Genomic DNA, 25860 nt, shown 5'->3' with positions numbered 1-25860 from the left:
AGCGCTGAGGGGGCTGAGGTGGAGGCGGGAAGGGAGGGGAGGGCCGGGGGCGAGCAGACGGAGTGCGGCCGCGCCGATGTGATGAGTCACGCGAAGACAGCCAGACGCGTAGGTTCCTCACAGGAACCCGGAGGAAACATGAGAGTGCGTTCCTTATTACCTAATCCCCGCCTCAGGATTTCCCTACGCTCATCGTTTCCGCAGCCGCTGTCGCCTACCGCGGGCTCCGACGGGACGGGACGAGGGAAGGGAGCGGAGCGGAGCCCTCGGGGCAGCTTTCCAGAAAAGGCTGTGCGAGCAGAGCCGATTTCCGTGAGGAAAACGAGCGCTCTGGATTCCCCGAGGGGCTGAGGGGCATCCCCGGGCCGGAGAGCGGCCGCTCTGCTGAGCTCCGCCTGACGGGCCGGCTGTGACGCAGCGCTGTCGGCGTGTGGTGGCGGAGCGGCTCGGCCGGGCGATCATAGCGCACACAGCGCTCACAGAGCCCAGAGAGCTCACAGCGCTCACAGAGCCCACAGTGCCCGCCCGATGAGCGCCGGCCGTTCGCGGAAGGCGTTTCTCGGCTTGTTTTATTCGCTGCTGGCAGAAAGCTGTTCTCAGAGCTGTGGGGTCGGTAGATATCAGCGTTGAGCAGCTCTGATTGTCGTAGGGTTGAAACAGCTCGAGCACGGGGGAAGGAATGACACCCCGAAAGTCTGCTGCGCCCTGAAAAAATGGCCACGTGCAAAACTGTTCCCAAACGGGAACGGATTGGGGCGAGGCAGATGTCGCTCTCCGCCTGGCAGGCATTGCTGCGCTGCCCCTGCTCTGTGCTGGGCACGGTTACTTCGGAGCCAAACTGATGGCAGTGTTTGCAGTGTTTCCATCGGCTGATCGCACTGCAATCTTGTGAATATGTAAAAGCCCCGAGAGTTAAAACTGCCATTTGTCACAGTTGGTCTTCCGCTGCCAAAAGCTCTCAACGCGGCAGCAAATGGCACGGCTTCTCCCCGGAGCATCCCTCAAAGTACGTCCGTCACTCTGCCGGTTACGTATTTTCAGTGTAACGTTATTTAAGGATGCCAGGTCGAGCTGAGGGGTACAAATGATTGCGGCTCTTTCTGAAGAGGCAGCCCGTGGCTGCAGCTGATGACATCATTGCTTTTTTCTTTTTTTTTTTTCTTTAGGTTTGTACTGCATCATCCATGAGTCACAGCCCTCGGGAGAATGCGTTTCAGTGCAAGCATCCGAAATAACAGTTGTGAGTTCATTATTAGGTGTCATTCAGTAGTAATTCAGAGACAGTTGGAGTTCCCAAGAAGCTGTGGTCTAAATAATCTTCAGGGAAAAAGCAGCATCAACAAGATGTATGATTAAGCTTCATGTTGTATGACAAAAAGCAATTAAGCTATCCAAGAAAAGATTTTAAAAGCATCTAAGATTGTCTTTTTTTGTTGTTGTTATTAATTGCATATTTCTGAATTGTTTAAAACTCAAGAGTATCTGAGAGTAATACCTCCTCTGTTTCACTCTGAAATGTTAGTTACCAGATGTCCTTGATTCATCTTGGCAGTCCCATGTGCTTTTCATCATTTGTCCGATTGCAAAGGATGCTGCTTATGAAATGAAATAGAGTAGAACTTTGTACTCGGGATACTTTGTCAAGTTTTGGCACTGTGGTCATGTTAGTATTGTTTTGTTTTGGTATTGAGTCAAGAACTTACGGCCTTAAGCCATGCCAACATTTGTTTCTGGGAGGGAAGGTGAAAAACCATTCTTATTAACCTGCAGTGTGGAACATATGGTAACTGTGGGTGGTAGGGCTAAGTCAGGCAGCCAGGAACCTGCTCTCGCTTCGCTGTGCAGAGACAGCAGGGCGGGCAATTGCCACAGAAGGTGGCCGGAGTGCTCTGTGCTGCTGTCCAGAAAAGGAAGCTCTGCATGTAATGTATTATCAAGTAAAGCTCTAATCGGTGAGAGGGGTGTTTGGTACTATTAGAGAATGCTTTTAGTATTTAGTAACTCTGGAAGCTAAAATTAGAATGCTTGCCTGCACTCTGGGTTGCTGGGTAGCAGCAGCATGAATGGTTCCTATGTGCTGAGGTCAGGTGAATGGAAGAAACTCACAATTCATAAAGTTTTGAGGCTGAAATCATTGGTTTACAACTTACTGTCAAAAGAACGTGTCAGGCTTGCAACTGACCTGAGAAGGAAATGCATGCATTCTGTTTTGTTTCATGGTGTTGTGTTTTTAAGAAGGTTTTACAGTCCCGTGTTAGAAAAAGATTGTTTTATTTTAGTCTTGAAAATGCATCTTCCTCTTTCTTGTTATACTGGTGAGAAATAAGCAGGATTTTAGCAGGCCTCGGGGAGGTGACCTGAATAGTATGGAGTGCAAGGAGAAGTGCTTTTTAATTCTGTGTAACCTTTGGAAGTAATTCTTCTGCACTGACAAGCAGGGGAAAAAAAAAGACGGGTTGTTGAAAAGCATTTGACAATAATATACCTGTGTTGTGTGTTCTGATACTGAACGAAGGAGTATAATGGGAAAACCTAATGGTGAATAAATTGCAGTCAGAGGTGATCTCTTAAAAATGCAGGGCTCCTGTAGTAAACCAAGGTAATTTTAGAAGCTATATTCTGTTTTCCCGGTCAGATGAAACCATCAGAAATGCACGTATTTCAAAGCCTTTGACTGCTCTCATTTCGAAGGCAATTCTACTGTGGAATTCCTGCAGTGATGTATATGGGATAATATATGAAATTATACTTGTAATATGCTGCTGAAAGAGCTTAAAATTCTGTGTGTTCATATGATCAATATCTGTCACCTTGTGAATGTGAATACAAGCCTGCATTCTTGTTATAGCTCTTAAAACTCAATGATGTTATTATCGTTCAATTTCACTAGAATAATTTCAATTGTTTAAGAGTAAGAACAGTGAGAATCTTGAAGGAATACAGTGAGAAGTCTCTCGTTAACAAGCTTCATCAAGCTCTAATTGATTTTTTTAGCTTCAGCCTTTGCTCCTTTGCAATTTGAAATAGCACTTGGAATAGTATCTTCAGTCACCACAACTCTGCTGGAACCTTCACCATAGAATGACTTAACAGTTATAAATTAACAGTTATTCTATTCAGATGTTCCTATGAACCAAAGTCTCTCTCCCTCTCATGGTTTTTGGGGCCAAGCCAGCATTTTAAGTTTATTATTCATTGACTATTTTGAGATATTTTGAGATAACCACATTCATTGCAAAATACAGGATTTCAGGCCCAAATCCCACTTCCAGCTATCACGGAAATTTCCAGTCCCAAATTCCAAAGGAAAATTCCATTTTCAGTATTCCACTCACACCCTTGCTTAGGAAAGGGGTTCCTTTGAATAGCAATAATGAGAAATAGGATATTGGTCTGTGCCTGTTTAGTTAGACTTGGAAATCTGTTGGAGAAAAATATGTGGAAAAAAGAACAACTGAAAAGCTGGGCCTTTCAAAGTGGTGGGACGTGCCTGGAACAATCTCAGAGCATAGCAAGATATAGCACAACATACCTTGTTTGCCATTAACAGAGGTCATTTGTTGCATCATAAAATCTTTGACTGAGTGATTGAAGTGTGCCTGTAGATTAGTGCCCATGGATTTACCTCAGCAAAACACGGCTGACATGTAATAATAATGTGGTCTGGATGTTGTCAAATCATGAGATACCTTGCAGGCAGGAGCACACCACAGTCCAATAACTTGTTAAGGTTGATCCACTTCAGCTATCAGTCACTCTTCATTATCATAATTTCCTTTTACTGCTAAATGGAGCTGAAGGGTGCAGACCTCCTGGATATCAGCAAACAACAGACTTCACTGACGTTGTTTCTGTGCCAGGCTCTTCCCTATACTTTCCATTTTTGTAGCATACTTCATCTGCGGCTGACGTCCAACAGCACCATACTGTGTGAATGTAGCACTACTGGAATTTCTAAGCCTGAAGCTCACTTTTGTTCAGCAGAGGTAATAAAAAGCCTATATGCCACTTAAATCACATTTACACCCTGTTCAGGGGGTTTCACAGCGTGTGCACATTCTGCCCTTTCAGGATAGAGGTGAAGTTCATCCTAAAATGAAAACAAAGTGTAAGCCAGGCTCGTTAAGGTGCCTGGTGGGATTTAAGGCTTACTTTAAATGATATATCGACATCTTACTGCAGATTCAATTCTTGATTCTGTAATATCCTTCTCCAGTCACAAGACTTTAAATTTTACAGTCACTTCCTTAGAAATGCCTATTAAAAAAAGGGAAAGAAAAGAAAAAATATCATTGACTTCCATGAGTACCACCATGCAATCACTATTGTGGCCATACAGGCATTATGTTTATAATATACGTGCTATAAAAGTACAGTTAAAATCTGTAGGATTCACAGACATGAAAATAGGTATGCTAATTTCCTTTGAACAACCTCAAATAATATGCTTCAGTGTGATAGGAGTTTGGGTTAACTATACGAAATGAATGAATGACTTTAAAGAGAGACATTCACGTAATGCCTCCCATAACATTTTATAGTCAAATGTGCAGTGAGCCTGCATAGTGAAGAAAGGTGTGACAAATAATGTTCCAATCTCCTGCTGACTATCTCTCACTGTATAGGCATAATTTCTATGCTAAGGAGACAACTTGTTCTCCAGCCCAAAACATTTTATTTTAGCAACATATATAATAAAAACTGAATCACTAAGGAAATGTAGTTGTAACTATGTTGCTAAAAGTGCAGCGTTCACACTAAATAAATTAGAGTATTAGAAGTACACAAGTTGTAAATTTAGAAGTCCAAAATAAAGTCATGTGAGATACCACGCTGAGCGTGTATTCAAACAACGTGCCTGGAGGCTGTGAAAAAAACACCCACATCCAGTTAGAGCCATTTATTGCGGCCCATAGTTTCTGCTTTGTGCTCCTATCTACATTACTTGATATTTTATATTTTCAACATCATCTCTTCTCATTGTTTGAAAATGAAGTCTAATTATTTTTTTATCCTGATGCTTCTCAAACTCCATTTAAATCAGTGGCAAGGATTTTTAATTAAAATAAATTAACATTACTAGCTATAATTCTTGAAGTGTGACTCCAGGAAAATATGTATTTTTCAATGCATCCTTTTGGTATATAATCTAACTTTATACTGCTTATGTAGTGATTGAACGATTGCTCTTAATACCATGCATTAATTCTGTAGATTGTGTGGAGCTTATTAGCTCTAATAAATAGATTGGGCATACTGTACAAATACTCCTTGCTTGCAGGGAGCAAAATGGTAGCTTACAATTTAACAGTGGGTGCATTTGTGGGTGAAATTCAGAACTGGGAAGTGGGCCAGTTCCCAGTGATTTCGTTTTTCAGTATAGAACATCAATGCAGAAATCTTTCACTGGTGAAGGCAAGCCAACTTTCCTGACCCTAATGGTCCAAAATCGCTCTATGGCTGGGAGCCACAAGACACTAAGTACGTAGCTTTGGGAGCCAGGGAGAAGGGAAGCCCAGGAGCGGGGAGCAGCTGGCACTGGTTCCCTGTCACAGGGAGGGCTGGTGTGGAGGAGGCCTGGGCAGGCTGCTTGGCAGCCCTGTGACAATGCCAAATTCGGCAGCCGGTGGCTCATGTTCCCTTACAGTGGGGTGCATGGCACTTGGAATGGTTGGGAACCACAGGTTGATTTCTCTAGTTATTGTACTGTGAAGAGAAGTACAATTTTCCTTAGATATTCTGTTTGTATTACTGCAACGTAAGCACTCCATTTAATTTCCATCTGGTACTCTGTTGTAGGGCAAAAAAGCATAAAACCATAAGTTAAAGATATTTCATATAAAGTTAATATATGTTAAAACAATATAATATAAATTCATGTGCCTTTCTAAGTAATTATGGTCCTGAGCATGAGGCAATCGCTTTTGAGAAGCTGGAACACAGTTACTTGTCCTTCCAGCTGACGTATCTTTTCTTGTTCAGAAAAAGGGTGGAGATAGAAAAGTAAGCAGTAAAGATTTCACCTTTGTCATTAATCCATGAAATGCTTTTGAATAAATCTCATTCTAAATTTAGTGACTAAAAGAACAGTGACTGAAATTCAACAGAAAAATAGATGTTTCTCTCCAAGCTGTGTTTGACATCGGGGTTAGCAGCGCAGCATCCATCCACATTAGTCAACCAGTTTGTAACCCACTTTAATGCAGAGTTGTTTGGCTGCATCACTTGAACCTTGGCTACATCTTCTTGTCTTCCATTAAGCTGTTTCCTCTCCAGGTTTTCTTAATACACGGAAATTGGTTGGATTCTCAGCGTCTCGTAATGGAAAAGGCACAGAACACATGAAATCAGGAAGAAATAAATTATTTTCTGTATCCAAACTGAAGAGTTTCAGAGTAGGATTCTGGGCTTGAGAAGTATCTCCTAACCACAATGTTTTCTTGTTGCCAGGCCTTGTGGTACATACTGTGTTCTTGTTGTGGTGACAGACAAAGTTCCTACACCACAAGTAAATGTCAACCTTACAAAACTGAACAATATTAAACTCAGCATGACAGTGAAATCTGCTGCCTTTCAGAACAGTGGAACTTTAGCAACAAACCAGACGACCTATTTTGGTTTTGATTCATTGCCACAAAGTAGCTAGCTAGAATCTTACTTCTTGAGCAGTCATAAAATTCTCTTCTGCTGCTCACTGTTGTGCACTGCCGCTCTGAAATGCAGAATTCCAGGCACATGTAAGGAAATACCAACTTGCCATGGAAGATTTGTTGGTAAGGCAATGGTCAAATTATTTCTTTATACGCAGTTCTAAGCCTGGAACAGCTTCCTTCCTTCTCTCCAGCAGATGAGAACAAAATCTGGCTCATTTAATCTAATTTTGTCTCTGCCAACAGATCCTTCTCTCTAGTTCTGGTCTGCAGAGCTGATTTTTAGTATAACTTCAATTAAGGTAAATATATAAATAAATCTCAGCATAGACAGCTTCCAGTATTTCTCTGGATGTTTTATAACTCCCTCTGTTAAGCAAATAACTATTTTATTTTTATTTTTATTTTTTATTTTTTTTTTTAAAACAATGGCATCTATGACATCTGGAACACCGGAAGATCTAACATTTGCTTGGCCAAAAGGATCTGCCTTGGTATAACAGGCTCAGCATTCAGCTGGGGCTTCTGGACGCTACTCTACTACAAACAAAATAAAAAGAACAGTCAGATGAAACGAACGGTATGTTGGATATGTCCTCGCACATGTAAGGATGTGCTGAGGATATTAAATCAAAACAATATATTGACAGAAACGGACGTTTTCATAAAACCAAACAGATCAGGTAGCAGCCATCGCTAGCAGCCAGCAGCGCTCCTTAAATGCTGCTACGCCATTCGTGGTGCATGGCTTTCCTTATGCCTACGTAAGCATGTGCACTGTGCTGGCTCCCCCTCCTGCGCTGCAATACGTAGGAAGCTATTATTCCCAAATGGAGCATTTGCTTGCTGACATCACATGCAGTAGGACCCTTTTGTTTGCCTGTTTCTCCTGCACTGAAATGTTTGCCTGAGTCACGCATCCCGCTGCCTTTCTTCCTCTCTGTCATGCTTGCTTGAGAGCTTCTCCCTGACTCATGGTTTTAAAATTTTGATAGAGCCCAGTTTGCTGTATGGCAACTGATGACTCTTTCCTTTTAATATTTTATTATGTAAATTATATCTTAATACTATAATGATCGAAAAATCACTGTCACTTTTTTTTTTTTTTATTGCAGCTTTTTAAATGGAGAGCTTTTGTGACTCAGATTCAGTGCTGAATTTTGTTTCAAGGCAAAGTCAGTTTAGCCTTACTAAATTAAAAATTAAAGATAGCGACTCCCACAACTTGAATTTCCCATTTACTCTTCTGGCTGAATTTCCTCAGCTATAACATTATCAAACTGTGCCAGAAAGGGGGTCAGATGTGTGGATGTGTACTGACAAATGCTTCTCACAACTGAAGAAATTACCATCTTGCACTGCAGTACCTTTTTTCTCCTCAAATAATCTTATTGATCTGTTTTCTGTTAATAAAAAAGGACAAATCCCTGCTGTTTTCTCAGTGGATAATCATTCATTTAGTTTAGATTCTGAAGCTGCTAATATACTGCTGGTGTCTAAGAAGCCTAGGTCTCCTCTTAGTTAAATGAAAGCCACAAACAAAGCACATTCCAATTACAGAATTTTCATTCTGAATGCTTTGGTAAAAGAATATGGAAAGCTAAGGGCTGAACAGCAGTTTGGCTCAAGCTTGAGTAGTGATAGAACATTCTCACTTACCAAAACAAAAACATAAAATTGCATTACATTTTTTGTCCTTCAAATCTAGCCTTTTTGTCTCTATTTTTATCAACACAAGATAAATGAGAAGTTCAGAACAGTGCTTGACTGCCCTTGATCAAGGACTTAGCAGCAGGTAAGGGCTAACGCCCCATTCTGGCATAGCATTAAAGCACGCATTCATCTTAAAGCATCTCTCAACAGCTCCACAGCTTTCTGCCCTGATTTGAGGCACCTGAGCAGATTGCTGCATGGAACCTTGTTAAAATTCAGATGCACACAGAAACAGATGAGTGATCAAGAACTGTGTCATTAAACATACTGCACTGGATGCTTGCATTTCCTGTTGGTTTTTTTTCTTAACCCCAAGCAGTTGTATCCTTCGTCTCAAAAAAAGCTGAAGCCTCATCATATAAAATAATTTTATTATAAAAGTAAAATTATGCCATACACAGATAATTTTTCTGCCAGAAAAAAATTCTTATTACAATTTTAACAATAAAATAAAGTCCAGAGTACGAATTTAAAGAACCTCTCAGGCTGCCTCTGGCTGCATGCTCTTTCCATAGTTCTCATGCAGCACAGCTTTTTGTAATGGTTCTTTTGAATCACTCTTGTTTTTCCTCTTCTCTCCGTGGTCGTTTGCGAGGGTTCATTTCAGTACCTTCTGCATTTTGGGTGACAGGTGGAGGCTGCACATCTCGGAAGCCCTGAGGCTGTAACATATAAGTAAAACCATGTGATATTACTTCTATAGATACAGAGCATGAGTAACTCTAGTTCCCAGAAGATCAGAATGAGGCATGATGCTACCATTTATTTTAGAAGAGTGGATGCAGAATGCTTCTAGATGAGGTTAAGCTCAGAACTGAAAGGTTTTCAACACAGGTGGCCACCAGTTACTGTCTCTGCTTCCTTTCACCAGCAAGGCTACCATTTGCATTTTACTCTACCAACCCCTGACTACGTAGCGGTGCTTTTCTGCAAATTAATTTATGCTGCTTATTTAAATAAATTAAAAGCCAAATCCTTCAGCCCAGATTCGAGCCAAACTCCTGCAGAAGCAAGGAGATGAGCACTGGATTAACTGCCTCAGCCATCTTCAGAAACAACACTGGAAATCTTCTAAGACCTCTTTCTGTTTCACGCGTCTACTTAATGAACTGAAAACACTGAGGAGACATTGTAAGAGAAGCGGATACCTCAACTGGCCTTTGCAGTCAGCAGGGACAGTCCCAGCATAGTGATTTATGGGACACAATGGACTGAGTACCTTTAACTGCCAAAACCTAAATGTAGAATTGAAAACTAGATGCTGCTACATAGTAGAGAGCTTAAGGTGATCTACTTTGCTTAGTACCATTGGTATTTTCTGTTACATTACCTCACAGTTTGATGATCTTACAAGATTTTAGAAGATGGAAGGTCTGAAAAATCAGTTAGCTAAATGTCATCAGTTATTACATAACGTTGAGACGTTATGTGAAGCCTTCAACTGCCTTATCTCCAAATGCTGTGTAGGGAGCATTGCTGACAGCTGAGTGAAGGACTCACTGTACTGCAGACTCAAGAGAGGAAAAAGTGTTAATCAGAAAAAGAAATTGTTCTGAGGATCCTAAGTGCTCACGTTGAGCACACCTCAGGAAGGCTGACACTTCAGGTTAGTGCAGTGTGAAAAATCAGGGAGAATTACAACCAGATGTGTGACTTTTTCAAAATGCCACTATGTCCTGCACCAAGATGAATCCAAGATAAAACCAATCAAAATGTTTTGCTTGTGTCTCATCTCTGTATTTCTATTTCTAAATGCCTCACCTCACGTAGCTTGCTATGTTTTGAAGGGAACAAACAGCAAGAGGTGCCATGAGGGCAGAACCTGTGCGGTCCCTCTGCTATTTTGAGCAACTCAAGTGTTATTCTAAATAGCATAATGGGGAATCTTCAAGTTTAATGTTTCACTGCTGCTTGCATCTAATCTCTGCTATTTCCCTTAGGCACAAAGGTGGATCAAAGCCAAGAATCCACTTAATCTAGCATGCTAGACTCTCAGTAAAAGCATTCCAGTGGCTATAAAGGCCAGAACATGATGAAGCAGGCTGCTTAGTATGGACTAAGTTTTGCGTTTTGTTAAAGGCATGTATACAGCCTCTCTCCAGTGAGAAAGAAAGGAAGAATTTTGTAAGTACATGCAAAGCTTGTTAGCGGTTTTATATGGAGAAAACATGGCTAGCAGAACTAAGGCTGAAAAAGGCTCACTTGGACCTGCATAGCTCCCACCACAGATGTGCTCATCTTGGGTTGTTCTTCAGTGCTTTCTGGCACCTAGAGACTACATCAAAACTGATGCCTTTCTTACTTTAAAGGCATTCTCATTGTTAGTCTGACAGACCCTCCGAAATTCAGGGAAATATGAACAATTCTTACAATACAAGTTCTGGATCCCTATTTTCCATGATCAAATAATCAGGTCATATTACCTGGGAAATTTAGATGAATCAGATGAGCCATTTACTCCCTTGTGCTTAAATCAATTTACATTTCTATACTCTGCACTTAAGAATGAATCCTCATCAGCCTGTGAAAGAATTATTATTTCATTTGATAGGTGTTCCATAGCTTCCAGGCTTGCTCAGTCTGGTGGCTGAGCTACCAATGTGCTGGAAAAGAAACAGATGGAAAAGAACTGGAGCTTCAGGCACTCAGTCCCATACTTCTCCATCAGTGTACAAGCATTGATCAACCACTTGTCAGAAGTACCAAACTATCTGATTTGCACTGAATTTAACAGCAGTTATAAGCCTATGCATCTTAGATATTTTTTTTTTTATTAATTTGCTGGTTATACACAGATGTCCTGCATCATACTTGGAAGCACTGAACACATATTTACATCTTCCAGTTTAACTACTGAGATGAGAATGAGAAATGGTAACAGCAAACAATTATTATCAGACCTGCTTTTAGACAGAAACAGGGATAACACATTTTTTACTTATAGAAACATCTGCTGAAGCAGCTCAACAGGATTCAAGGAAAAAACACAGGCATAGTTTGAAGTTGTAACTAATCTTTGATTAGGATACACTCTCAACTACATCAAGATTCACATGGATGAAGACAGCATAGCTGTTTTATAATATGTATACAGCTGAAATGGCAATTAAACTAAGAGAATCCATCTATTTGGCAGCTGCACAGAGAGGGCTGCACAGCTGCATCACATAATCTAAACAACCTTGGGATGTGGTCCCATCTTCCTGTCCAGTCTTTACAGAACTGATAAAAAAAATAAATAAGTAAATAAAAATAGTGGGAGCATTTAGAGCTGGAAAAAAAAAAAAAACAACCTTGAATTCTGCTCAATATCTTGAGGACCTCATTTTAGGGCAGCATTAAAATCTGCAGGAAATGCTATGGCAACGTGTTTCCATGAGGACACAGAGCAAACAGTTATGGCATGTACCTATGTATCTGTCATTTGAAGACACAAGAACTGAGTGCTTGTTTTTTTAACCTATAAACAGCTTAAACAATATATATTCTCAATATGTATCTAAGCACTCAACAAAAGAAAAACAATCATAGGATTTCCCTAGGGCTGAATAAGGACTCCAGCTGGAATCTCATTATACAGTAACAACAGAAGAAAAAATAGATGCTTCTGTATATGTGGCCTGGCCATAGGGTCACCAATAGGACAGAGCTATGAAAGACAGAAGTACAACCTCTGTTATATCAGGCAATGTACAGGCAGAGATCTGGAGGTCTCTGGAATGCCATGAATGATTCTGGTCAGCCTTGCCCTAAAAATGACAAATTGGAACAGATGCAGTTTCCCCAGCCACTGGGGAAACAAACAGTCTGACGGGGGAAAGCAGCTTGGCTTCCTGAAGGAAGGCTCCAAGTGCAAGATTCTCCTCTGTAGTTGCACTTAGGCCAAGAGTTAACATGAAGGGCAGATAAACTGTGCAGCACTACGACAAGCAGAAATGGGCACAGGATGCCTGTAAATTTGATGGTTAATCTGGAAACATCCTGGTATTCCTGGCTACCTTCTGGAAGAAGCTGAAAGGCAACACGAAGAAAGCAAACAGCATTCTCAGGTTTGCCAGCATCTGACAATTTCTTTACTTCCAACACTTCGTTCCCATCTCTGTATCTCCATCCCAAGAGAAATAATACTAACTGTAATGTTATATGGTATGGTTGACTCCTTCTGACTCGGTGATTTGTACAATGTTGCCAACCTGGTTTAAAAAAAATAATAATAATAAGATTATTGTCCGTGAATACAATAATAAAAAATCATAAGCAACCAAATGAACAGACCCAAGTTTTCCCACAGTCATGTGATAGGTGACCAGTGGAATCTGTGTGCATTTTCACAGTGGTCATATAAATTCTGGATGCCAAAATCCCATCCCTGTGTGACCTGTAAGCTCAAATACAATCCAGACCTACTAACAAAGAGCAATTAATTAGCCTTGTTTCATTACAGTAATTCCTCACATTCTTGGAACAATATTAATTCTGAATTAATTTCAAATGCCACTTTCTTAAAATGCAAACAAAAACGATTTTAAGCACAAATCTACAACTCCATAAAGCAACTATTTTTTGCTTGGCCTCTCAACGTCAGGAGATACCCTCAAGAATTCAAAAACTTCCAGGGAGTTTTTTTTCCTGGGTGTTTCACAACCTGGCAATATAACCGAGCGAATGCAGAACAAGAACAAACTGTTCTATTTCTAAGCCTGACCTTGCCAGTGACACACAGCATAACCTGGAGTAAATAGCTTTTCTTCTATTGCTTCTCTAACACTTCCTTGACTTCATGCATTTAGAGTCTAAGCAACGCATCCTGACTGGAGCTTACGCTGCACGCAGCCCAACAGCTACTTGCATCATACAGAGAGAACAGTGCAAAACGCCTCAACAGCAAGGGATTTTTCAACCAGTTCTAAGGCTGTCAGCTTGCACCGTGCCCACCTGCACAGAACTACACCAATGCAAAGCCAGTACAGAAAGTGTTCTCTCTGTACCAGGACAGTCTGCCAAGGATCCTGTTAATTATTTTTGTTTTTTTTTTTTCTTTTTTTTCTCCCTGAGGTGCCATTCTATTAGAGAGCACGTAATTACAGCCTGAGGAACACTGCCACTTCATATTAGCTACGCAGGGAATTCCTCAGAACATCTAAGTGGTGGGTTGTACTTTACAAAATAGCCTAAATCCAAAGCTGCAGAAGCCATGCTTTTACAAGCGCTCAGCTGGAGCTCTGCTGCATAACTCTGACTCAAAAGGATCTTTCCTCACTGCACTGAGAACCCTTGTAATTAAGCTCTGACATTTCCAGTAGCAAAGAAAAGAGACGGGTATCGTATTTAGTCAAAGTGCAGTAAAAAAAGACAAATGCATTCTCAAATGGTCATCTTTGCACCTCAGTAACCTAATGTAAAAACAAGAATAACCACAACGGATCGTCAGGTCCAAGTAGCTTATGCTACAAATGCAGCAGAATCCAGCTACTTCTGCTTTTTACAGACATACAACTGTAATCCCAACTGCTGTGCTTCTGCAGGCCTTGCTCCATATTAGCTGCATATTTATAACAGTAAATAAAACATGTCTGCCTGTCCTTGGCTTTATTTCTGGAACCTACAGCTCCCAAATTACTAGCTGTGTTGCAGAAGGAAAGAAAAAAAAGCTCTTCACTTCTGATATACAAAATTAACTTTTGTTCATTCTGTAATCATCATGTTGATGCAATTTCTCCCTTATAAAGACTGTTAACTAATCAGTGCAAATTTAATTCTAAACCAAACAGCCAGCTGTAATCATTCTGCATTGCCTTCACCCTCGGAATTCTTAGAATTTAAAAAACAAAATTCCACAAGAAAGTGTCACTGCACTTCAAGTTTATCAAGCAGAACTGTGCACTACAACATTCCAGCAGCATTTTTGTTCACTGTTTGCAAAAGGATTAAAAAATCAAATGAAGGCTTCTTAAGTCCCAAGGTGCAGCACTGTGATACTGTAATGCAAGATGAACCCAAATGACCAAGAAATAGAAATATGCTTGTAATGTAGTGAAGAGGTGAAAAACGTACCAAGAAACAAAACAGATCTCACTGCAACAGGCAAAACTTTATACCATTTTTAGAAGGGCCATCTTCTCTCCTTTGGGCTTCTAAGCCCATCTCCCATAGGTGCACTCTACATTGTGAGTAAGGTGGCTCTCCTTCCAACCCTCCACAGCTTACAGCTTTATGTAGCTGCTCAGTTCTCCAGAGCCATCAGGTCACATTTAAAAGCAGAAAGAGCCAACAGCTGCCACTGAGGTGCAGGTGGGCCTATGTCCTAAGGATTAGTATGTAGATGGAAAGCCTTCTTTAGCATCAAATGAATTTACATGGACTGCACCATACAGACTGAAGTAAAAAAATCTCATTCCCTGCTCGCCAAATGTGGTGAGACTGAATTTTTGATAGAGTCAAACTCCCATAGAAGCAAGGATTCTTGTGTCTCAGCAAGTGCCATTAAAATGACTTGGTCGGCCATGGCACAACCCCTCAGCAACAAACCACCCCAAAAAGGAAAAGCAGAATGGTTCAGCTCTCACTGCCTTAGCTCAAACGAGACAACTTTTCTTAAGCTTCAACAGCCTGGGTCACAGAAGACCAAGGACAAAAGTCAAATTTAAAACCCTGCTTGGCCATTAAAGCCCATCTGAAAAAGATCCAATGTCACACTTGTCAGTCCTACTGCATCCCTTTACTGGCCTATATTTTCACTCACCTCTGAGTGTTGTCCCAGTGAAAGATTAAACGCACGGTAGCAGCATGTCCCCAGCTTTCTCCTGCAGAACAGAAATTTATTCATCTCCTTTAAAAAATAGCAGCTCCATAAATTGAACTGAATTTAAACCAGTCTTCCAAAAAAAAAAAAAAAAAAAAAAAACCCACCAAAAAACCATGATTAAGCACATGTATCTTTCTTACAGAAACAACTCATCTTTTTCATACATCCAAGGATTTCACATCTAGTTCAAAACAATGAATAATCTCTGTGTTTTATAGAAAGCTTGATGCAACACCTCTGTATCTGTAGAAGAAATGTACATGTAGCTCATAAAGGACAGGTACTAGGCAAATCCTGAATACAGAGGCACCATGAAGAAAAGATCTTTCTTATTACTGTAAAGAAGTCTAGGTAGTATGTCTAAATCCTACTTCAAAATTGTGGCATTCTCTCTCTCAAGCATAATTATGAGCAAACATCACTCCCTTTGGGATACATGCTTTGGGAAAAAGTCAATGATTATTAAAGTATAAGGGCCCCTGAAGCAGTCTTCCACTTCTAACAGAAGAATGCAAACGAACACAACCATAAGTGAAGGGAAAAGAAAAAAAGAAGGAAGTTTGGAATGTTACTGTATTTCATGAGAAATGGTTCTACTGTTTCAGCTCATACCTGGCAAGCTCAGACAATTTACAGACAGATTTGTTGGGTGTTTGTTTCTCCCATGAGACATTCAGCAGTCTGAAGATGGATTAGAGTTTAAAAGAGTTGTTTGGGTTAAGTGCTGCAAGCCTGCACACAGCTTAACTTCTGAATCACTTATTTGTTGGATCTCCATCATGTCAACAGGCCCACGTGCCCTGAGTGCTCTGGTATTCATTAAAGCATGGAGAAGGAAAAACATGATTCAATGATAGGGAAGACCTGGACCCCCTAGGCGTCTTGCCAGACTCTGTTCCATTATACTGAAATTGAGATTAGAGATTTTGGTTATCAGATACAGTTCCAAGTCAGAGATCAAAACACATTTTACAATGGGTATAAATTCCACACCAGCATGTTTCCAACTATATTGAATATGAGAGAAAAATGCTACCGTAAAATGAGACATTTCTGAGTTAAAACTGTTTGCAGATTAATATTTGACCTCTTTTCTAAATATATCGAGTAGAAATGTCTAGGAACAGCCAGCTTAGCTATCACTAGTGAGAAAGAGAGCTGCCTTCCATAAGGCTTTGACTTAATACCTTGCAGCATCTGTGCCTTTTTTCCCCCATCATAATTAAGAACTTCCCTTCTGCTAGGAAGATGAGTAAGAGTTTAGAGATTAATGTTCTTGTAAAATCTTAGAAATTTCTAAAGCTTACCAGCCAATGAAGGGAAAAAAAAATATGTAGGGAAGGCAATAGGATTGGTTTTACTTGGGGTTTTGCTCCTGACCCACCCCTCAACAGCTTCTTTGACTAAAAGCAACCATAGAAAAGTATGAGGTTCTTCAGCCTTTACAATGAGGCTTTTGAAACAGCCTCCCTTAAGAGTGGGTCATAAAAACCATCCTGTAATCCATCAACTCAATGCTTTTACTGAGTCTTTGGAATAAATTCACATCCAACTGAAAACAGCTTTGGACCACTCCAAAGTACTCCACTTGAGATACTGCTGTTTAGGATGAGCAGAATACCTCCTTGCTGAATCTTTTACCAGCTGCTACAAACCCTCAATTTTGCAAGAGTACATCCTACTTAGTTATGCATATTCTGGTGAGAGTCACAATAAGTTTATGGTCAATAGGAAGTTATGTCAAATTACACATTTGTAAAAATAAATACAAGCACCAGACAATACCTGATGTCTTTGAGTTGTAGCCTACTCTGAATCCTTTCACACTCCTTACTGTCCCTATGACTTGAACACAACAGATCTCAAACACTGCTGGTTATTTTTTTTTTAAAGATGGAATCTATCAGCTTTAATTCAGTTTATAGCCAGAAAGGCTGCTAAAAATAACTAATACTTCAGAAAGCAAGAGGCAAAAATGACAAAAAGGGTCAGGTACTGAAAGCTGGTTCTTTATCTGCATGCACAGCTCAAAGTTCCACATTCTCCAAGGAGATGATGTGTATTTGTTCATCTTATCTTACATCTGTGCCAAATGGTTCAATGCCTGCACAGACACTGAGAACATCTCTGCTTTTGTTCTGTCTCCTTTCTCTCCTTCCTCTGCAGAACAAGAGGTTCATTACTTAGTTCACAGAAACTGAAGCAGTGGACAGATAATTTGTGCCCTTTAACTGCATCACAAAATAATGTAGTTGCAACCTGTAAGAAGAAAAAGCTCAGCATTTAACTCCTAATTTGTCTACATCTCTACTTCAGAAGAACTGTTCTATTTTTCCCTATGACCACAGCAGAAGACTCCATCTGAGGTACTCTGCTCATCACAGGGCAAAGTCTAAACAGAACACTTAAATTCTCTATGGGCAGGCTGTAGTTGAGGATCCCACACAGAACTTTCCTCTGTATCATAACTAGAGAGATTAATGGGTAGATGGTTCCAGCTGTGCACCAAATATGAAGCACTTCTGCAAACAGTAAATGGAAACATGTTCAAGTGTAATGGCAAAATAAACGATTTGAATTTCATTGGAGAGGCAGTGGATGATTCTCTGGATAACTTCAGTGTATTCTGAGGTGTGTGACCACTAAGCTGTGGACATGTGTTCTTGTTATTGTTTAACTTATTCATCACAGTCTTTCTGGTAGAAGTTTAAAGCCCATACTGCCATTCCTACATTCTTTGTATGATCCATCACCAGCAAGTTTCATCTCGATTACCTCATCATCTGCCAGCAGCTTACTTATTATTTAAACAGTTGAAGCTTACCTGGCCCACTTTTGGCAGAAAATGGGTTGGGAGACAAACAAACAGCTCAGCCAGCACAAAGCCACCTCCAGCAGGGCTGGTGGCCTCCTTAGCTGACACTGCTGCAGCTGGAATACCTCCACAGCCTACCATCCTCAGGGGAAAGCTGCAACACATTTGCTGCAGCTACTATTCTTAATACCATGTGCTTCTCTTTAAAGTGTGATCCTGTCTTCTTAAAGAACAAAATAGATCTAATACAGAGTTTACTAATAATTTGTTATTGTTGTTCCCGATGCCAAAAGTAAGGAAATCATGCACAGTGCAAGAGCTAACACCTACCTAACGCAGGTACCAACATGGACTGGTTCTGTCCAAACCTTGTTGTCATTTGGTTTGTCAGAACAACCTGAAAGAGGAAACAAGCAAATAAACAACGTTTCCAGAAAACAAACACAGTGCTGGGAGGGAAGGCTGGCATTTCTGAAAAGTTTTTATCAATCAAGTAGTTACTTGAGCAAAACTCTTGCCAATTGAGTTTGTGTTAACAAGAAGAAACTATAAAAGGTCCCTCGTTTTTTCCTCAGTAGCCAAAACAAAATAAGAAAACTCTGAAAAATATATTTTCAGTTTGCATGAAAGGAGCATTTATTCCATTCAGGGTTAAATAAAAATAAAAACAAAATAACTTCCCCTACATTTCTTCCTTCCCAAGGGACATAACTTGTATCTTCCATTGTCTTTGTACCGAATACCATTTGGATCTGTATTTAGATGCACATGTCTTGTACTAGCCCTCTATAAAGAGATAACAGTTCAGTCACTGTGGTTAAAGTGAACTTGATGCTGCACAAAGCAGGTATAAGCCCAGTGATTAAGAGAATTGCTGCACCTCGTAGTCTAAAAATGCGCAAGAGAGTACAATACAAAGCAGGATGGAAGTGAACAGACAGAGCGGGGGAGTGTTTTCGCAGCACGAATCACTCGTAGGAGGTTCACAGACAGTCTAGGTTAGATCTCTGGTAGAAATGAGGGTGGGTGAGACAGAAAAGAGCCAGGAATATTAATTGCAAAGTTCATTAAAAATGAAAAATAAAAAAAACGGTATCTATCTTAAACTCCAGGGATTTTCACTCTTTGTTATGCTTGTAGCCAGAAGAGCTCTGAGCACAGGGGGCACATACTGAAACATTTCTAGAGCTGAAAGCCTTGAGACACACCCTGACATCTGAGAAAGGTTCCTCATCCTGAACAGATGATAACAATTCCACCAAGGCTGCCCATCTCATTGTTGGAGAACGGTTGTTTCCGGGCATTCCAGCACAACCCACTGAGTTCAGCTTTAGAAACTAAAGAAACCTTCCTGCCGTATCAGAGCACTCAGACTGCCCAGCTTTGCTGCCAGTCAAGCAATTTCTGGCATGCCGGTTGAATTTAATTCCACAGAGCCTGCAAACACTCTAACTCAAATACTAACAAGAAGGCCACTGAACTAAACCATTTCTGAAGCCCTGTGATTGATTACTTCTTTATCAAGTGTTTATTTAGCAACTGTTTGTACTAAACTGCTCACTTGTTCAACAGAAAAGTTATGTTTCCCTTGAACAAAGAAAAAAAGGCTATACAATGACAACCACTCCCTTTCAAGGTCACCAGGTACCCAATTTATGAGTGAAAGCACTCAAAACAGGAGGCTGTGCAAACAAAGCAGTCACATAACATTTGTCTCCCTTGGTGCCCACACCAAAAGGAGGAACCTTCATAATTCACATCACGAAGGAGAGGGGGAACACTTTCAGCAGGAAGCACAATCACTGAACCAAAGCAGAACGCGGAGCTGTGCTCCTTCTCTTCCTGCAGCTGACAGAGGATGCACAAGGGAAGGCTTATTTTTAGCACTTACGAACAAAAGCCAATTGCATGAGAGAGTCGTGGGCGACAAGGAAGCAAATCACCTGGAAACAGCTACAGGAGCAAGCACCATTTTGAGACTGTGTAAGCTCTAATTCCTGAACAATGCTTTTCTGTACTTCAAAAGACTTGTCAAAATAACTTCTGGAACAGATGCAGCTTCTGAGTGCCATCTGCTGGCTACGTGGTTGCACCTTGGTGGGCCTCCACACCAGCACAAATGGTGTAGCTACAATGCCCAGGAAGGAAGCAATGGGTTTCCATGGGTGCCAAAACAGCAAACCAAACTCCAGCAGATAATTGCTTTTCCTTCCTAGGAACAAATTTATTTTTAAACTAACAGGAGTTGTAACTGCTAAATATTTCAAAGTATTTTATTGTGTGCGCTTTGCAGGCAGAAAATAGTAAAGAAGCATTCTATTTCCATCCATGTCCTGAAAGAAGATTATGTGAAACCATGAAAAAAAATGACATGCTAGGATTTGAGATGCCCAGGATGCTTTTTATTCAATTTTTACTTATTTTGGCAAGACCACAATTTTTCCATCTACCTAGTTTTGCCTGTGCTGTATGTCTATATTCCCAATCAAACTGACAAACGTTATAGTAAGGGACATCCTTTCAGCTTTAATTTGCTGTCTGTAGACAATTACAGATCACACTGGCTTAACTCTTTGTTTTTTTATTCCCAGGTAACTCTTTTATGATGTAACTCTGCCCCAGACCTACCGCTGATTTATGATCATTTGCAATGATGATCAGCTGCTGTGCCAGACCATTCAAAAGCCGTGTTCGAAGTGAGAGGTCCTCGAAATCATGGCGAAAGGGAAATGCAATTCCATCAATTACCACCAGTCGGACCTAAAGAGAGAAGAAAAGGAAAAAATGACCACTGCTTTCATAATAAAGAGCTGTAAGATTCCTTCTGAAGAGCTTCGGAATGTTTTATATAAGGTAATCTGTTATTTGATGCTCTGATGTGTGTGACAGCACAACACTGTTCTTGGAGACAAACAGCAGTGCACAAAACAGCGCAGGGCAAAGAGCTTAAGCTCCAAACACACTGGGTAAGTGCAGTATGCATTATGCACACACGCAAGCTCAGAACGCATCTGCATTAGCTTGAACAAAATGTTGCACTAAACCTTTCCATTATTTAATTCAGAACAGAGCTGCTGTTCCAACTATTTCCAGTTTCAAATCTCACTCACTTAAAGCTCACTTATCTCTGGTACAGAATACAAAATGACAAAGCTGGACTTAAGGCCTTGAACAAAAGCTGTAGAGGAAAATCAGAAATGTACTTTTGTCAACTCTCCACAAACACTATTTTATTTTACCTTCTCCCCCAAAAAATAAAGTCCAAACCTTAGCTAGAAGACATGCTGTTTGCAGTCATTGTTAAGATCATCAGATTCTGTGGGTCCTGTCTGTTTTGGAAACATGCAATTTAGCAGATGCCTTAAGATATTCCAGATACTATGTAGTGGAGCTGAGTATCTGCCTTGCCTGGAGATGTTTGCTTTGCTGAATTATTGCATCTGTAGTGATTATTAGTTGAAGGTAGAATAAAATGCTCCTGCAGGCTCGTCACAGTCGAGACACCATGCAAACATTAGTGTGGGATTTTGATTTCTACTAACTTCATTTGTTGCAGCTGTTCTGATGACACAAATTTGTCTGAAATACAGATTGGAGATGGATTGCCCCAGTGTTCACATGTTGTCTCTAAAATCCCAAATATCTACAAGTTCTTGCATTAACCTACAAGACAAGCTGGAAAAAAGAACATTCTGATTTTCTGTATTATTGATTTAACTTGTTACAAGAAAGTAGCTTTGTAGCTGGAACATACAAGCCTGCAACAAATATCATGCTGTGAAATGGCCCTGAGGCTCCAACTGGAAAAAAAAAAAAAAAAAAAAAAAAAAAAACAACAAAGAACACCAAGTAGTTAGAACTAAAATATGATGTTCTCCTGTTAAAATTCTTCTCCTTTCTGCAAATTCATCTCTATAAGCCTGTTCATCTTCCTCTTGAGTAATTTTTTGACTGGAAAAAAAACAATCAGTTTAACAATCTGAGCATGACTCATACGAGAAGGGAATGTTTACATAGTTCAATTACTTGCCTATCAGATTAGTATAGCAAGGTAAGATGTAATTTAGTTTACTTTCTCCTGGTTGCATTTGTTTCAAAATAGCAAATAATGTGGCCTAGTTTTGCTTTAGATCTACTTGAGAAAGCTTGATAACACGTGCCTTTCACACATCAGTTTGTCTTTACATGACATAATTAATTATTTTTATTATGACAATGATATTTACTAACTTTTTTTCATATTATTGGCATTTCTTATACCAACAAGCTCTCAAAGTAATGCATATTACCCACTGTCTCTCTCTTACAACTATGTATCCTCTCCTTGGAGGTTTTCCAGTAGTTCCAATCTCAGCACCAGATCTGCAGAGGGATCACACTAATTTTAATGAGATCTGGACTTCAACGAGCAATCTGTCAAGTCACTTATAGCCTGTCCAAGGAATCACCAGAAGGTCGTACGGTTTTCCTGCAACCTTCAGTATTTCAGGCTCCAGGCCAAGCATCGATAATCAGCACAGATGGCACCAAAGAACTGCAGCCCAGCGTAACTGCGCTAATGAAGCCATGTACTTTCCACAAGAGCAAACACAACAGGGCACCGTTAGTAACTGGCAGAGAAAGGGAAATACCAGACTATACTAAGCAAAAGTAAGACTCCCATCTGTGCTTTCAAGATCATAACAGCTTCCAAAAATGGAAATGAGATGCAAAACACAATTTAACTAAACAACACTGATTTGTGCTCTGATGCAATGAGGCAGAAGTTTTGTTCTCCAAATCCTGCTAGGGAGTGATCTGCTATGTGGAGATCTGCTATGTAGAATCTAGAAATCTGGAAGGAGGTGGAGAAAATCTGCCTTGTTACAGCATTCCACTAAGAACTAGATACTAGGCAACTTTTTGGCTGTAGTCCACCCAAGAGTTAAGCTGCAGGCTTTCGTTGCTTGTAGCAACAGAAGATGTACTGGAAAGAAATCAGAGTCACTTTCTGCATGCCAAGATGTGCAGGATGCTTTTGGTTCTTCTTCTGGGAGGAAAAAACTGGCACTGGGTCATTCTGATCCCCTGCACAGTGGCCAAATGCAAACAGCTCAGCCTTCTGTACAGCCGTTTTGTGATGATTTCTACTTTAGTGATCGAAGAAATGCAACCTTTATGGCAACACCAGATCCAGTACCTTTGCCTGAAAGTTGAGATTCGGGATGATGGCAGCATTGGTAACCAAAGTTAATTACTCTCAAGAGTCATTGGGACTGGAACAGAAAGCAAATAAGTAAGCAAACTTTACGTTTGTACTCTGGCATCAGCCAATACATTATTGCTAAGCTGATGAAGTACCAACGTGTTACTCTTATTATACCAGAGGAGTATTCCTGAAAGCATCTAATGCAAAAATGAGTGTTATCTTCAGGTAACTCCATGATAACCCTTACCTTTCAGTTCTGCAATAACTCTTACCTTTGAGTGTTCCGAAAGAAAGTCTGGGAGGAGATAGACCTGTGCTAGAAGCTCTATGTAGTCACGGCAGCGGAAGTAATATATGTGAGAAAGGATACTTTCAAGAGAAAAAGTCTCCAAAGCTTTTAGATGATCTGAGAATAAACAGATGAATAACCAAGTCAACAACCTGTAGGTACTGGCATACTGCCGCCCTAATTATTCTACCATTCCACGTATAGCAATAATAGCAGCAAACCTCCCAGAAACTCTGCTAAGATAAACCAGTGAAGGTAAAGAGTGTGGGAAACATATCTTCCATCTGGTTTGAAAGTCAGGAAGGTAGTGAGCAGATGCTCGCTCAGCGTTAGCACACAGATACACTGAGCATCCAAGGGAATGCTCAAAAAATGAAAAATTAACTTATGAAAAAGAACTCTTCAATCACTTTCAAACCAGAGCAGCACAATGAAACATCACACAGAAAAAAAGTTACTCTTAGACGAGATCAGCTCAGTCTGCAGTATGGCTCTACAGTCACACTGACGCAGTTCCGGGTATGATACATAGAGATAGAAGTAAAAGGTTGGCAGCAAGAACAGCTTAAGCAAGCACTGCTGCTGAAACCCTTCAACTGCAAAATTCACTCCTTGGAAATGGCCCACTAGACAGAAATAAATGATTTAGCAACATACCTTCTTCTTGATGAGCTTCAGCAATAAGCTGGCAATGCTGCACGCAGGCAGTTGCAATATCTGCTGCTCTGTCTACCATAAAACTGCCTTCAGTATCAATGAACACTGCTTCCCCAGCTACACCCCCAAAGCATTCCGGGATCTGGACATCCACTGCCAACTGCATACTGTCATGGAAAACAAAGACAAAAAGATAAATAAGTACATTACAAATGTCCCCCTCCGAACTTGTTACATTTCTGCTAAGGAATACTGCCAGGAATGGGAAGGAATAGGGCCATGATAAAAAGATGAACTCTCACCATCCTTAAATTCAACAAAGAAAAGTGATTCTCAGTTGCACACAAGTAAACTAATAAAATCAAATACCATAGTTGTGTTTTCCCAACACCAGGTGCTCCACAGATCTCAGTAATTTTTGTCAGTTGCACACCACCTCCCAGAATGTTGTCCAGTGCTGAACAAAAGGTGATGATGAAGCCCTGCGCATGCTCTTCTTCCAGAAGTTCCAGAGCTGTGCACTTCCTGGTGCTGTCTGACCCCCCAGCCGTCTTTGCTGCATCGCCAGCACATTCCTGCCTGACAACCTGTAATGCTTCCAGCGCCTCCTCTTTGGAGATCCCAATTTCTAGAAAAGACAAAGTCACGTGAAATTACTTTGTTTTTACAATTTATTTAGAATACAAACAGAAAACACAGCTTGTTTGGCAGAACTTGATACTTCTGCTGCGTGACTCAGAATTATTAATCTTTTTAGTATAAAACGCTTGCCAACACATTGAGAATTAGCGATTCGATCTGCAGAACTTGGAGCAGCTGAGGCATCAGGAGGCAATGAGCAATCTGCAAAACGGCCGTCCACAGCCACGCTTAGGACAGGGGAAAGCAATTCACCTACTGTGCAGAGCGTGCTGCTGAATTAACCTCATCTGAAGCAAGAAAATCCCTGAGAGCAGTCGGGCTGCCGGCCGGTGGGCAGCAGCAGCACCCACAGATCACAGCGAGCAGCGGGGCAGCGCAGGGCTGAGCACAGCACTCAATATTTCAGTCCTGAAACAAAGCAGAGCCTGCAGATGTCCTCACATGCTTACAACGTGTTACCAGTGAGGGCCGCCAAGCAGACTGACAGGCAGCCTTCAGCCTCCTGAAAAGCAGTTCTTATAACTCCACATAGGTTCATTTTGTGTAATGCGTGCAGCTAAGAGGAGGAACGTGACAGTGCTGTTTTATTTCCCAGTGCTTATCGCTCAGTATAACCAGTGACCACTTCATTGCCCTCTCCCCGGAGGTGTCCCAGGTCCCCCAGGGCAACTCCCACAGCCGAAACCTCAGGACGGGTAACACACTTCAGCCTCTCAAGGTGCTTATCGAGCACTGAGCCCTGACACGAGCACTGAGCCCTGACACGAGCACTGAGCCCTGACACGAGCACTGAGCCCTGACACGAGCACAGCCCCGCCGCAAGGCGCTTCCAGCTCCCGCACGGGAAGCGCGCCGAGCCGAGGCACGGAACGGCCTGCAGGCCGGGGAGAGCCCGCCCCGCGCCGGTACCTTTGCTCAGCCCGCACGGACCGGTCTCCAGCAGCTCCTGCGCTGTTTGGAAGCCGGCGGCCAGCAGGCGGGCGCGCAGCGCGGGGCTCAGCGGCAGGCCGCCCACGTCCCGCTGCATGCCGCGCACACCGCTCTGCGCGGCGCCAGCGCGACTCTGACGGAGCGGCCCGTGCGCATGCGCAATGGGAGGGG

At 41.3% G+C, this 25860-nt stretch overlaps 1 protein-coding gene and 1 long non-coding RNA gene across 7 annotated transcripts; one reads left to right on the top strand and one right to left on the bottom strand.

Annotated features, from left to right (window-relative positions):
• The first annotated feature begins 1 nt into the window (after window position 1).
• On the top strand, window positions 2-23448 carry LOC146543035 (uncharacterized). The gene is made up of 4 exons (XR_014887643.1): window positions 2-144; window positions 1167-1240; window positions 20575-20836; window positions 22314-23448. It is a non-coding gene; the product is annotated as an uncharacterized LOC146543035 (long non-coding RNA).
• RAD51C (RAD51 paralog C) lies at window positions 8718-25860 on the bottom strand. Of its 6 annotated transcripts, none has more exons than XR_014887642.1 (10): window positions 25669-25860; window positions 24487-24745; window positions 24118-24284; window positions 23444-23577; window positions 20612-20743; window positions 18314-18380; window positions 15106-15166; window positions 12496-12556; window positions 10787-10966; window positions 8718-9025 (listed from the first exon to the last, which is right to left on the bottom strand). XR_014887642.1 is itself a non-coding variant. In XM_085241021.1 (10 exons), exons 2-10 carry the CDS (start codon window positions 25044-25046, stop codon window positions 8918-8920), a joined length of 1020 nt encoding a protein of 339 aa, XP_085097147.1. In that variant the 5' UTR covers window positions 25047-25167; window positions 25669-25804; the 3' UTR covers window positions 8718-8917. The 6 variants fall into 6 exon arrangements, 5 of the variants coding, with proteins under 5 accessions (XP_085097147.1, XP_085097146.1, XP_085097149.1 ...); XM_085241021.1 differs by lacking the exon at window positions 10787-10966 and adding an exon at window positions 25016-25167 and having other exon boundaries at window positions 25669-25804; XM_085241020.1 differs by lacking the exon at window positions 10787-10966 and having other exon boundaries at window positions 12362-12556.

The sequence above is a fragment of the Meleagris gallopavo genome, chromosome 21, assembly GCF_905368555.1.
Source record: "Meleagris gallopavo chromosome 21, MGAL_WU_HG_1.1, whole genome shotgun sequence".
Lineage (NCBI taxonomy): Eukaryota > Metazoa > Chordata > Aves > Galliformes > Phasianidae > Meleagris > Meleagris gallopavo.
This window is presented reverse-complemented; position numbering and strand designations above follow the sequence as displayed.